The sequence below is a fragment of the Entelurus aequoreus genome, linkage group LG09 (assembly GCF_033978785.1).
Source record: "Entelurus aequoreus isolate RoL-2023_Sb linkage group LG09, RoL_Eaeq_v1.1, whole genome shotgun sequence".
Lineage (NCBI taxonomy): Eukaryota > Metazoa > Chordata > Actinopteri > Syngnathiformes > Syngnathidae > Entelurus > Entelurus aequoreus.
In genome coordinates, this window is record NC_084739.1 from 27,069,474 (window position 1) to 27,084,762 (window position 15,289).

Here is a 15,289-nt window from a genome sequence, read left to right on the forward strand (position 1 = left end):
CTAAAGAAGGGGCCAGCCAGCATGGGAATATGAGGAAAGTATGGACCTCTCCAGTCAAATTGACTCATGCAAAATGGGATGGACAGCAAGTAGCAAGAGAAACAGGGGTGCAATTTACTGCGATCAATTTAATGATTCTGACTTTGAATAAGAAGGTTTTTGGTTGGAGTTCGGATAGAAAAAAATTAAAGATTCAAGCCAAATGTCATTCCCAAAATCATGATCACTTTCAAATGGGGAAAAACAGCGTTAGAACCTGGGGAAAACAGAAAAAGAACAACAAACCCAGCAATCAAAAATAAAAGAAAATGAGGTAAACTGCTAGTATTCTATTTAGCGACCTCTTCCACTTATGTTTTCCTTAAGATGCTTGAAGAAATGCTGAAAGAGCATGAGGAAACACAGGCTATGATGTCTATGGAAGAGGAGATGGAAGAGCGGGGGAAGTCCAGAAATGGAGATTATTTTATATTTATTTTTTGCTCATAATATTAACCATATGAGTTTTGAAGTAGTAATCATGAACCAGGGCGACAAAAACGTGCAATAAAGTGTTAAAAATAATAGTTTCACATGCTTTTATGCACACTGTCTATGCAGAGAAATGGGCTCCAGATCTCTAGATCACATAAAGAGGGGCATATCGAGTCTGACCATGGAAAGGGGGCTTTCCAAGTTGCATAAGTTTTCTACCAATTACCCAAAAACGAATTGCTGTTATGGGTGCTACATTATTTCACAAGCAAAAATACATTAAGAGAACTTGTTAGTGAAATGACATTTCGGTTCATCTTGGTCGCTATGGGTTCTTTAATTGTGCAACCCATTTGTTAGATATATGCATTATTTCAAATCCTGACATGATTATTATTCCAAATGATTAATACTTCCTGATTCACCACGGTATAGTAATTACAAATATCACCTAATCACTACATGTATTCAATTTCACATGCTTTTCCCTTGAGATCATTTGCATTCCACTAAACAAATGCTCAAGAACCATAAAAGACGTTGACATTTAGTTTGACACTTACTCGACCTTAGTCCACGGAGAGAATGATAATAATGCCTTAATTACTAAAACCCATCATAGATTATTCTATTTGATGTGTTTATGTTCTTCCTTGAGATAGTTCTCCCCAGCAAAGACAAATTAAAGAGTCAACAGACCATTTAAGGTCTGATTAGTCTCACACTGGCTTTTCATTTGATATGCATGCGGACCACAAACTCGATGGTTGATGAAGTGAGAAAGATGGATGAGGTGTCTGTCTGATAACAGGATGCATGAAAATTAGTGTTTTGTGTCACTCAAAACATGTCTATGAAAATAGATGACAAAGGACTAGTTGTTTTGAACATAGACACACAAGCATGTCCTACCGAATTAGGATTCTCTTCAATCCATCGTTTTACTGTGTTCAGGGCGATGTCAGCTGCAGGATCATTGGGAAAGCCTAGGGAAGAACAAATAAACAATAAGAGTAGAAGTAACACAGACAAATACTGAGTGAAAAGCTGACAGATTCTGTATATGTAAACCTAAAAGTGAAAAAAAAGAGAAGAAACCAAGCACCCTTGCATTTAATAATCCCTGCATAAAGGACCAGAGATTACAGAGGGCACTATCTCACTGTAATGACAGAGGTCTCAACCTCAATTTCAACCCAAATCAACTGGTACAAGGGCCATGCCACATTTGTTGCTGGTTGGTTACTGCTCAGGTCACATTTTCAGATCTGTTTTTCTTCCTGGGTCACGGCCACGGATATAACGTGGCGTGGCCTATGAAACAGGCTTACAAGTGCTGCAAGGACTTTTATGGCGGATGTGATGAAAAACAGGTGAGCGAAAACAATCAATCCTTACAATGCCTGAATGATGTCACCTGTCACCTGACAGCGCTAGAGGTCAAAGTCGATGAATAACTGTTGTGGAAAGTTTATTGAGTTGACAGTGAAAAAAGAGAGACAAAAAGACCATTATCGAGCTTCAGTCACACTATATGTGCGTCTATATTTCGGTTTGTACTCCCGTTCTTTCCCATGCCTTGCATGAATAGTTGCGTTACATCTAGATAGGCTAAAGTGTTGCTGATCTCTACAAGCAAAGATGGGAGTTGCATACAAGCCAGTAGTGACAGCGCATCTGCTCGGAGGCTGCATTAGGCTGCATGCGAGTTTGCAGACAGTTCACTGAGCTTCAACTCTTGAAAACTCAGCCACAAGAACTTTGCAAAATCAGTCTGCGGGTCACAGCTGTAACACCTCTTGTTTCCGTAAATGCACTTAACCTTAACAACTATATCACCTTTTTAAATAATCCTTTGCCACACGTTATAGACCAACATTTCAACACATAATTCCAATAAGAGGTGAGAAAAGAACCCACAGAGAGACAACCAGCTGTCTAGGAAGAGGGTGTCATGAAAAAAAGCTAGCAGAAAGGGAATTAAATAAGTGATTTTAAAGTCCGGATGTGTGCTTTCTTCAGAAGACATACCGAATGTATCCCAGTCATAATAAAACATCTGGCCAAAAGCTTTTACCCTCCAAGGGCAAAAGCGACTATGTGCCAATGGGCTGAACGGAGAAATTTTAAAAAGGACCTATGATGATTTTAATCTACAATTAACACATGTCTTTGTGGTCTAGATCAGTGTTTCTTAACCATAGGGCGAAGGCCTTTTGTTGGGCCGCAAGCACCCGCCTAAAAATATATTGTATTTAGCTGTTGTCTGCATGGGCCGCAGTGGTACTCAGTTGTAATGCACTGTTCCACCACTTGTGGTAGTAATGACAATATCAAACAGAAGAAGTTTGGAGCTAAAGTCAAAATGAAGTTTTTTCAGCGCAAAAAATGTGACTAAAGTGCTGAAGCTGTATTTTCATTTGCAATTTTATTGACAGCTAAGGAACATATTCATTATTCATTTAGTTTATTTATTTTAGCACAACATAATAAAGTTAAAGTCCCAATGATAGTCACACACACACTAGGTGTGGTGAAATTATGCTCCGCATTTGACCCATCTCCATGTTCACCCTCTGAGAGGTGAGGGGAGCAGTGAGCAGCAGCGGAGGCTGCGCTCAGGAATCATTTGGTGATTTAACCCACAATTCCAACCCTTGATGCCAGGGAGGCAATGGGTTCCATTTGTATAGTCTTTGGTATGACTCGGCTGGGGTTTGAACTCACAAACTTCCAGTCTCAGGGCGGACACTCTAACCACAAGGCCACTGAGCAGGTATATATATATATATATATATATATATATATATATATATATATATATATATATATATATATATATATATATATATATATATATATATATATATATATATATATTGTATGTAAATTAATTTGTCATTAGTCCCTTCTTTTGCAGTACATTTGATAAAAAATTATTTTTGTTATCAGCCTGACCTAAGAATTAAAACTAATCTTTGTGATTACCATGTAGTATCATATCAATTGACAAGGTTTATCCTGTTAAAGGCCTACAGAAACCCACTACTACCAACCACGCAGTCTGATAGTTTGTATATCAGTGATGAAATCTTAACATTGCAACACATACCAATACGGCCGGGTTAACTTATAAAGTGCAATTTTAAATTTCCCGGGAAACTTCCGGTTGAAAACATCTAGGTATGATGACGTTTGCGCGTGACGTCAATGGTTGAAGCGGAAGTATTGGGACACATTGTATCCCAATACAAACAGCTCTGTTTTCATCGCAAAATTCCACAGTATTCTGGACATCTGTGTTGGTGATTCTTTTGCAATTTGTTTAATGAACAATGGAGACTGCAAAGAAGAAAGCTGTAGGTGGGATCGGTGTATTAGCGGCTGGCTCCAGCAACACAACCAGGAGGACTTTGAGTTGGATAGCAGACGCGCTATCCGACGCTAGCCGCCGACCGCATCGATGATCGGGTGAAGTCCTTCGTCGCGCCGTCGATCGCTGGAACGCAGGTGAGCACAGGTGTTGATGAGCAGATGAGGGCTGGCGTAGGTGGAGCGCTAATGTTTTTATCATAGCTCTGACGAGGTCCCGTAGCTAAGTTAGCTGCAATGGCGTTGTTAGCAACAGCATTGCTAGGCTTCGACAGGCGGCACAGCATTAACCGTGAGGTTACAGGTCCAGTGTTTGGTTCAGTGTCTCCTTATAGTAGTATTGTTGATCTTCTGTCTATCCTTCCAGTCAGGGGCTTATTTCTTTTGTTTCTATCTGCATTTAAGCACGATGCTATCACGTTAGCTCTGTAGCTAAAGTGTTTCACCGATGTATTGTTGTGGAGATAAAAGTCACTGTGAATGTCCATTTCGCGTTCTCGACTCTCATTTTCAAGAGGATATAGTATCCGAGGTGGTTTAAATTACAAATCTGTGATCGACAATAGAAAAAGGAGAAAAGTACAAGGGCTCATTGGATTCCACACTAAGTTACGGTCAGAGCGAAAAAAAATACGTCCTGCACTGCACTCTAGTCCTTCACTCTCACGTCCTTCATCCACGAATCTTTCATCCTGGCTCAAATTAATGGGGTAATTGTCGCTTTCTCGGTCCGAATCGCTCTCGCTGCTGGTTTAAACAATGGGGAAAAGTGAGGAGCCCTTCAACATGCGACGTCACGCTACTTCCGGTACAGGGAAGGCTTTTTTTATCAGCGACCAAAAGTTGCGAACTTTATCGTCGATGTTCTCTACTAAATCCTTTCAGCAAAAATATGGCAATATCGCGAAATTATCAAGTATGACACATAGAATGGATCTGCTACCCCCGTTTAAATAAGAAAATTTCATTTCAGTAGGCCTTTAAACTTGGAGTGGGTTAGATATATTTTTTGAATATGATTAAGATCACAAGTAAGATTACTAATTCAGTGTTAATATTAGAGTGGGCCCCGTGGTCAAAAAGGTCTACATAACATGTATTGCATATGCTTTAGTGTAAATTATGCAGCAATTTTGCTCTACAGTCAATATCATTTTTTTTAAGATGTTTGATTCTGGAGCCAAAATCACATCTCACCCTATGCAAAAGTATCATAATTTATTGTTTGACAATGTTCCAGACACGGTTGAAAATAAACTTCACAAACATTGTATAGATTCACCTGGTCACAACATTGGGTACACCTGCACACTTGCCGATCGATTCAGACCTTCATATAAAAGCTGCTTTTACCAGCATTTATGTTACTGCATGTTGCATGTTGGTGTTATTATGCAAATGTCGCAATTATATGAAAATAATTATTTATCTTACCTGTTTTTTGTGATTCCTCATTCCCTGAAGCAGAGGGGGGATGAGCTCCTTTTTATCTAAACGATACATTTCCGGATTTAAATCTTATCTTATAACTTCCAGCAGTGATTATTCACATCATAAAAATGAGTAACTTCTGAAAAAATGAAAATAAAGAAAAAGAAAACAACAACAACCAAGAGTCAGTCTTTTGAACGACTCTTCAAGATTTGGCTGCCTTCAAAGAGCCATATATCAGACCTCAACTTGTTGATGGTTGGTTGAAATGTATTTCAAACATGTATCAATATGATATATCACATATTTTACATATTTTCTTTACAACATGTCCAAAAAGGAGTAGGAAGAAGCAATCTTCCCCCTTTTTCAATTCATAGCAATTACTAACACATACTTCCTGTTCTCAATTTTTACTCAATTTACATCAATGTGTTCTAAATACATCAGTTCTTCTCATAAATAGTTAAATCTGTTATGATTCACTTAATAATATGGATAATATTCCATTTTCAATAAATTCATGACGTTTATCATAATTCTTCTTCTTTGTAGTTTGTAAAACTTTTAGTTTGAACAGCTTCTTAAACTGGATCATATTAGAACAGGGGTGTCAAACTCAAATACAGAGTGGGCCAAAATATAAAACTGAACAAAGCCGCGGGCCAAGGTTGAACAAATTAACATTTTAATAGGGACCCAAACAAGTTTTGCATTGAATATTGAACAAGCAAGGCTTATATAACTTTATAGTGACATGCAAAATTGAGTTTCAAATAATAATAATAACAATAATTAAAAAATATCAATGGCATATCAAATACAATTTAAATAAAAAGTGAATGCCTCTTTTCTATTTGCAGCCTTCTGAGGTAAATATCAACATGAACTTTTTCCACAGGCTAATAAATTTGAAGATAAAATAACAATGAATAAAACAACCATTCAGGACTTTAAACTGCTCAGTTTGCAACACACTGATCTAATCTGATGTGCCCAAGCCAGATACCTGGCATCTTTTCTGGGATGCTAGTTCATTAATGTCGGGGCTCAGGCTTTGAGCTGAGGCAACCTTCATTATCCAACCAAGGTGTTCATCAGTCATTATATCTCGTAGTCCACCCAGACCACAGTCTTGGGGGCGTGCCTTAAATGCACTGCCTTTAACGTCCTCTACGAGCTGTCGTCACGTCCGCTTTTCATCCATTCTAACAACGTGCCGGCCCAGTTACAAGATATGTGCGGCTTCTGTACGCACACACACGAGTGAATGCAACGCATACTGCATCAACAGCGATACATGTTACACTGACGGTGAAAGTATAAAAAACTTTATCACTGTTACAAATATACGCCACACTGTGAATCCACACCAAACAAGAATGACAAACATATTTCGGGAAAACATCCGCACCGTAACACAGCATAAACACAACAACAGAACACACACACACACACACACACACACCTTGTAGCGTCCCAGAAGATTTAGTGCTGCAAGGGGTTCTGGGTATTTGTTCTGTTGTGTTACGGTGCGGATGTTCTCCCGAAATGTGTTTGTCATTCTTGTTTGGTGTGGATTCACAGTGTGGCGTATATTTCTAACAGTGTGAAAGTTTTTTTATTTGGCTACCCTCAGTGTGACCTGTATCGCTGTTGATGAAGTATGCGTTGCATTCACTTGTGTGTGCGTGCAGCAGCCGCACATGTTATGTGACTGGGCCAGCACTCGTTGGACTGGATGAAAAGCAGACATGACGATTTTGGGGAGGGGCACTGAAGTTCGGAAGACTCCCGGGAGGGTTGGCAAGTATGAGAATTAGCGGTGAATGCGGTGTTACCGCGGAACCGCTGCAATATATAATCGGCGGGCCAGCACTAGTGTTAATTTGATATCGCCTCAAGGGCCAAGTGAAATTACACGGCGGGCCATATTTGGCCCGTGGGCCAGAGTTTGACACTTATGTATTAGAACATTGTTTGATTTCTTTACTTAATCCATTCATAATGTAATTCCACATACTGATATACTAAAGGTCTTTAGTGTCGTACGTGCATACAAGTGTTTTAAGTTAGATTTGTTCTCTAAGGTTATGTTTCGCCTCTTTTGTTGGGAATAATTGTTGTACATTCTTGGGTAGCAGGTTATAGTTTGCTTTGTACATAATTTTAGCTGTTTGCAAATGCGCCAAATCATTGAATTTCAATATTCTTGATTTGATAAATACAGTGTTTTGTATGTTCTCTATATCCAACATCTATTATTCTAATTGATCTTTTTTGTAACACAGTTAGTGAAGTGTACTTTTGTAGTTATTTCCCCATATTTCTACACAATAACTCAGATATAGTAACACTGGTGAGCAGTAAAGAATATTAAGTGATTTTTGGTCTAGAACATATTTTGCCTTATTTATTGACGTGTTTCTCGCTACTTTGTTTTACATTTTTTACATGAGGTTTCAAGTTAATTTATTATTATTATTTATTATTATTATTACACCCAAATAATTGATTTATTTTACTCTTTCAATATCTTCTATGTCTAGTAGTACTTGTGTTTGACTTTTTCTTCTACTGTTACCAAATAGCATTATTCTAGTTTTACTGAGATTCAAAGATAGTTTGTTTTTGTAAAACCATCTCTTTAATGTATTCATTTATTTTTGTATTATTTATATTAGTTTCTGTGTGTTTTCTCCTGAACAAAACACAGTTGTGTCTTCTACAAATAACTTTAAGTCATTTGTAACTTTACAAATGTCGTTTGTATAAATATTGAACAAATTTGGTCCCAGTATTGATCCCTGGGGTATCTCTATCTCTGTTGATATATTTTCACCGAGCTTCACTTATTGCTTCCTGTTGGTTAAGTAGCTTCTTATCCATTTTAAGACTGGGCCTCTGATGCCATATCGTTGTAATTTTGTAATTCAGATATTATGATTGGTTGTGTCAAATGCTTTAGTTAGATTCATAAACACTGCTGCTGCACACTGTTTACCATCTTTTGCATTGGTAAATTCCTCTGTTATTTTGATTAATGGTTGATGTTGAAATGTTAGTTCTGTATCCACATTGGTTGTCTGTGAGTGTTCCACTTATATTCATGAGTTTGTTCAATCTGTTGTTGAATATTTTTTTAATGATTTTAGAAAACTGTGGCAGTAAAGAAAGAGGTCTATAGTGTGGGAATTGGTGTTTTTTTCAAGTCTTATAAATTGGTACTACTTTTGCCATTTTCATTTTGTTTGGGAATGTTCCAGTGTGAAATGTCTTCAATAACTTTTTTGATTGCTTTCATATCAATTCCATGACAATTAGTTGAAGTATTGGATTTGCATTTCTTTAAAATGTTGATCTTTTTCTCTTTTATCACATTAACGAGGAACATAGAGTTGGGATTTCTATCTATAGTGTCATTTCAGTCTTCAACTGACCCGGTAAATGGAATATATTGCTCTAGGTGAATTACTCTAATATAACTCCATTTACAGTGCATCTTCCCATTATTTTTGTTAAGTGTCCCATCCAAAATCGGAATAAAAACAGATCTAACAAATATCGTTTGACACTATCAAATCAAATCAAATCAACTTTATTTATAAAGCACATTTAAAATTTACCACAGGGGTAGCCAACGTGCTGTACAATGGGCAGGTTAAAAGATAATACGAGAACCGAGCAAACACAACACAACACAAACAGAACACGATAAAAAATAAATAAATAAAACATAAAAACAGGTTCACAGCAGGTGTATTATGGGGCGCCATTGCAGGATGGATATCACTCAGTGTTAAAAGCCATGGAATAAAAGTATGTTTTTAAGAGAGATTTAAAAACAGTAAGAGAGGAGGCTTGTCTAACACTAAGAGGTAGGTCGTTCCAGAGCTTGGGAGCAGCAGTGGCGAAAGCTCTGTCACCTCTAAGCTTCAGCCTTGTGTCTGGGACCGTCAGTAGCAGCTGTTCGGCTGATCTTAGGGATCGGGTGGGGCAGTAAGGCTGAAGGAGGTCGGAGAGATATGTTGGCGCGAGGTTGTTTAGACATTTAAAAACAAATAAAAGGAGTTTAAAATTGATTCGGTAACGCACAGGGAGCCAGTGAAGGGACGCTAATATAGGGGTGATGTGCTCACGTCTGCGGGTCTGTGTTAGCAGACGAGCAGCAGAGTTCTGCACGAGCTGCAGGCGGGCGAGCGAGGCCTGGCTAATGCCTACATACAGGGCATTGCAGTAGTCAAGACGAGTCGAGATAAAGGCGTGGATTAATTTCTCGAGGTCATGCCCTGATAGAAGCGGTTTCACTTTCGTTATTTGGCGTAATTGATAAAAGCTTTTTTGAACGACGCTGCTGATTTGTTTTTCGAATTTAAAATCTGAGTCGAACTTTACCCCCAGGTTTGTGACACAGTCACTGAGATATGGGGTAAGAGTGCCGAGGTCAACGTTGGGGGAGGGAGAGCGACTTGGACCGAACAACATAACTTCAGTTTTGTCTTCATTTAGGCTCAGGAAGTTAGCTGAAAGCCAGGCTTTGATGTCGTGCAGGCAGTCAATAAGACGTGATGGATCTCATTCTATTGTAAATCTGTACCTAATGTTGTGGCCAGTGGGTGTTTTGTTCTGAATTGTCCAGAAAACAATTTTGAAAAGTTATGCTCCTACACCGCCTCAGCAGTCCTCTCTCATTCTCCTTGGCGCTCTCTGTGGAATGTGGAGGTTTCAGTGCAAGCTAATCCGTCAAGGGCTGGAACGCTGGCGTCAGGTGCAGTGATGGTGGGCCCTCCAGGGTCTCTATGCTGCTTGGCTTGGCTCTGTCCTATGTTGGAAATATGGCCAGGCGCAGAGAGATTTGTCTTCGTGAGGCGTACTGATAGGATATGTGCCGTGCAGCGACGCTGATGAGGACTCAGGTGGTACGATGTTATTTGCGCTGAAGGGGCTCCTCTACTTCATCGCCAAGTAGTGGGAGGGGGATAGAATTTTAGGGACACTGCAGCTTGTTAACAAAGAGATACTAAGGCAACATCACGTCTACATAATACATCTTGTGGTGTGAAACAAAAACTACAGGGAAAGTGACCAAATGTGGTAGATTACCACCTGACCTTTTCATCAAGCACGTTCACGCCTTTTAGTAATTCTAGAGAAAAATTAAAAGCATTATCAAATTAATTACAAGGCTTAGTCCGTGTACTTTTGCCACAGAGTGAGGTAGCCATCTAATATTAAAGCAGAATCCACAAATGTATTCATATTTTTACAGCCTGGTGCATGTGGGATGTGTGTTAATAAAAAGAGAGCCATACACAAATCCCTGATGCAAGCCAGAGACAAGAGCGTTTGTTTGATGTACAACACCTTTATGAGCACTGTGTGCGCTCTGGATGGTAAAGCCGAAATGTCCAAGTGATTATTCATTTTAAGCAATCCCGCTTGCAGTTTACATATTCAATGTTGTTCTTTCTTGACGGCGAATAAAATAGGAAATCTTTGCAAGAATACACAAAAATATAAGAAAGAGTGGGAGAAAGTAAATGCCTTAAGAACTTTTTGTCGGCGTCGCACCTCCCTCACTTCCGCCGAGTGAACTTTTGCAACAAACTTGGGTAGCTCATGTGTTTTTTTTTTCTTTTGGTGAGACGGCGTGAGAAGGCGGCGCTCTATCGCCTGATAAAGTGAGAGGAAGTAAGCCATCAAGCAGGATGCATGCATGTACAGTGCGTGCAATGAAATATGCTCTTGTGTACTGAGACTACCTCAAGCTGCAGAGGATACACTTAGCTTCTTCAACAGTTGTCAGTCTACTGTTTTTAGGGCTATGTCAGTGGTGGGCCGTCAGGGCCAGCAAGGCCTTCTCTGCTGGCCTAACATAACCAGAAATCATGATCATAATTAAAGATAAAAGTATTTTTTTATTTAATTTCCCTAAATATCTAAAAGTATTCATATTCTCTTCATGTCATCTTATGCTCCTTCCAGCGCTGTTGCTTTTAGGTTATAGAGTTTTTATCCAATCAGAATTCAGATAGTTTATGTTGCCATGCTGTACCAAATCTGCCAGGGGCCTTCACTTACTGTGCACAGACGCAAACATTTGACAGACAGTTGCGATAGCCAATCAGATCACGAGTTGTTGCCATTAAGGCCTTCTAGCTAACCTAAGGCAGATATATATATTGTGATGTTTTGAGCTAGGTAATATAAGAACTCCATTACCCAGCGTGCCACAGTAGTGAATAGCATGCGCAGTCGCCCTGTTTAGGTTGTTGAATGCAGTGGGATGTTTTTGATGAGCACGCTGTGGAGTAAACTTTAAGAACTAAGCCAACATGCCTCGTCTTCATCTTTTATGATTAGACAAGACAAAACATATACAGCGTTTGCAAGGCCATTTTCAAGAAGGATATTTAAAGATAAACTACATCTTGTGAGACGATGTCGGCCAACACCGGAAGCTCGAATGGGTGCTACAAATTGTGAGTTCAGGTATATAATTTCTTTATTTGTTCACGTTTAAAATGTTTTTTGCAATTTTAATGTTGGCAGTACCACATAAGATATGTTTTAATTGCTGTTGCGGGTTTTTCTGTTTTTTAAATGTGCCAGAAAATAATGTGTTTTGTACACTGTTGGTGGTGATTCAATGCCCAGTAGTACGTAAATGTGTTTCTGTATAGTATTTCTCCAGCAATGGTCATGTGGTGACATCAATGATGGTATTTTGAGAAGTAATTATTGGACACAGGACATCACTGAAGGCCTAGGTGGGAAATGCACGGCCCGCCACTGGGCTACGTAATACCATTTTTTCCTCTATAGGAGCTAAAACTGATTCCTCTTTAATAATGGGTCTTGATGTGCTGGTACGCTCTTGTTACCGTATTTTATGGACTATAAGCCGCTACTTTTTTCCAAAACTTTGAACCCTGCGGCTTATGAAACGGGACCGCTAATTTATGAATGTTTCTTTGCCAACGGCTATATTGTTTTGTATTCTGCAAAACTCTGAACAGGTGTGTTATTATTTGTGCTATTAACACTAGTTTGCTCACTGCAAGTGCTGCAGGTTGAGAATTTACTTTTTGTTCCATAGCGTTTCTGCTCGGAAGGATTCTCCATTCATCACTCTAAGGAACAGAAAAAAAAAACTGTACAATGTTTGGAAAAAACAGAAGCTCAAATATCAAAATGTATTAGATTTTAAAATGTAAAATAATGCATCAAATATAATTATTATATCAAACCTAAAAAAGATGGTGTGCATTTAATTTTACATTGAATACACTGATGTAATTTTTACAATTCAACATCAAAACTTCATTTTAATTTTTTAAATTTTTTTTACATTTTGTTCAGCAGTGTAATATTTGTATTCAATCTGAAAAAAGATTCTGTGCACTTATTTTTATTCTAAATAAACGTTTACGTAGGTGTTATAAGGGGACGGCGTGGCGCGGTTGGGAGAGTGGCCGTGCCGGCAACCTGAGGGTTTCTGGTTCGATCCCCAGCTTCTACCAACCTAGTCACATCAGTTGTGTCCTTGAGCAAGACACTTCACCCTTGCTCCTGATTGGTCATGGTTAGGGCCTTGCATGGCAGCTCCCGCCATCAGTGTGTGAATGGGTGAATGTGGAAATATTGTCAAAGTGCTTTGAGTACCTTGAAGGTAGAAAAGTGCCATACAAATGTAACCCATTTACTAAATCAAACTTTCATATTTCAATTCCAAAGTTTATTTTTTCATGTACAAAACCTTTGGCCCCAATTGAATTCCATATGTTTGAACTTTTTATGCTAAACTAATTCTTGTCGAATGAAAATTATATCTTTAGTTCCTACAATGACAAATAAATGATGACATTGCAATCCTTTGTATTCATGACATTAGTAAGTTGTTGTTAATTATCAAGATGGTAGGTAGCCTGACTGACAGAGCAAGTAAGGCGGCTGTTTTATTTTCTCTGAGGGGAGGCTCGCGGTCCAACCACCAAGTTTGACAATGAAGTGAAGTGAAGTACATTTATATAGCGCTTTTTCTCAAGTGACTCAAAGCGCTTTACATTGTGAAACCCAATATCTAAGTTACATTTAAACCAGTGTGGGTGGCACTGGGAGCAGGTGGGTAAAGTGTCTTGCCCAAGGACACAACGGCAGTGACTAGGATGGCGGAAGCGGGGATCGAACCTGTAACCCTCAAGTTGCTGGCACGGCCGCTCTACCAACCGAGCTATACCATCCCAATGGGCAAGGTTGTTGATAATATTGGTTATGAACAGACTGAAATTCATTCATGAAACCAACAATGTATAAATCTGTCATGGTTAGCCAGTGTTAAGATCAGCATGGAGGAGGACTGCTCTACCTGAAGGCAGTGAAGATGTCAACTGGAAAAAGAGGAAGAAAAGGTTGTCACCCCACCGGGGGTCACAGGACAGTTGCAGTGACCCTGGATAGAGAACAGAGAAGTGCCCCAAGGCCTTCAGGCGCCAATGTGTGGGTGTCAAATAGCCCCAAGCTTTCTTTCTGTGCGAACACAACATAGGCTGTGACCATGACCGACTTTGCATCTCACAGAAGGAGAAAGATACAACGAGAGGTGAACGTATTTAAGAAAGGAGGGCGGACGGAAAAAATGGATCGTTTTTTATGGCAGAGGCGCTGACCTTTCTTGGAAACGTTTCATCAAAGTGATGTCCTACATACTAAAATCAACAACTCCTTTTAAAAACATGGTTAAGAAATGCATGAGAACATTTCCAAAGACCTTTATCTTAAGTGTTTTTGGGAAGAATTTGTCTCTGGGATAAAAAATCTTCTTACCATAGAGGACACATTATAGTAGAGACACTAATTAACCAATTGTAAAATATCTCAAAATATTCGACACGTACACTATTTTGCCAAAAGTATTTGGCCACCTGCCTTGACTCACATATGAACTTGAAGTGCCATCTCATTCCTAACCCATAGGGTTCAATACGATGTCGGTCCATCTTTTGCAGCTAATACAGCTTCAACTCTTCTGGGAAGGCTGTCCACAAGGTTGCAAAGTGTGTTTATAGGAATTTTTGACCATTCTTCCAAAAGTGCATTGGTGAGGTCACACACTGATGTTGGTCGAGAAGGCCTGGCTCGCAGTCTCCGTTCTAATTCATCCCAAAAGTGTTCTATCGGGTTCAGGTCAGGACTCTGTGCAGGCCAGTCAAGTTCATCCACACCAGACTCTGTCATCCATGTCTTTATGGACCTTGTCATGTTGGAAGAGGAAGGGGCCCGCTCCAAACTGTTCCCACAAGGTTGGGAGCATGGAATTGTCCAAAATGTTTTGGTATCCTGGAACATTCAAAGTTCCTTTCACTGGAACTAAGGGGCCAAGACCAACTCCTGAAAAACAACCCCACACCATAATTCTGATCATTTGGATGGGTGGCAAAATACTTTTGGCAATATAGTGTATATTGCTTCGCTTTTCAGTACGTTTGTTGGGGTATTAGTTTTAGTTGTTGCTTTGACTGGTCGACAGAAAATTGTTACTTGCATCATTTACTCGTTATTATGCAATGTAGAAGAGGATAATTAATCATTTAAATGAAGGCATTCTTTTTGATGGGCAAGTGATTAAAAGGTGACTGTTTAAGGACATTATGACAGTAATCTGCATCCTGAGAGCATATCTATGATTTGAGAATGTATATAATTCTCACTTGTTTGCTCCGTTTTTAAGAGAAACGGTCGCTGTGTTTTGAAATTGTAATTCATCACATGATGTAATGAACACACAACTTCGTCCTGACTGACATGATACAGACTCTGACCCATCCCTAGCTAGATGATCCAGCTTCAACGCCTCTGTTTATGGGGTTTTGGAATCTTTTTTTTAACAGTGAGGAATCAGTGACATCACATTGACTGACATGTGTGAGCATTCATGTTGTGTCGGAAACCCTCCTCCCCCTCTGCTGAGCCCACACAGCGGAAACTGTTGACGTTGGAACTTTCGCATATT

General features: G+C 39.3%; 1 protein-coding gene across 4 annotated transcripts in view; it reads right to left on the reverse strand.

Annotated features, from left to right (window-relative positions):
- Positions 1-15,289, reverse strand: part of macrod2 (mono-ADP ribosylhydrolase 2) — a 1,153,479-nt gene that overhangs the window by 315,076 nt on the left and 823,114 nt on the right. For all 4 annotated transcript variants that reach the window (XM_062058480.1, XM_062058481.1, XM_062058479.1 and 1 more), the window contains one exon: positions 1,387-1,460. In XM_062058480.1, coding sequence (XP_061914464.1) covers positions 1,387-1,460 — 74 coding nt within the window. The remainder of the gene's footprint in view (positions 1-1,386; positions 1,461-15,289) is intronic.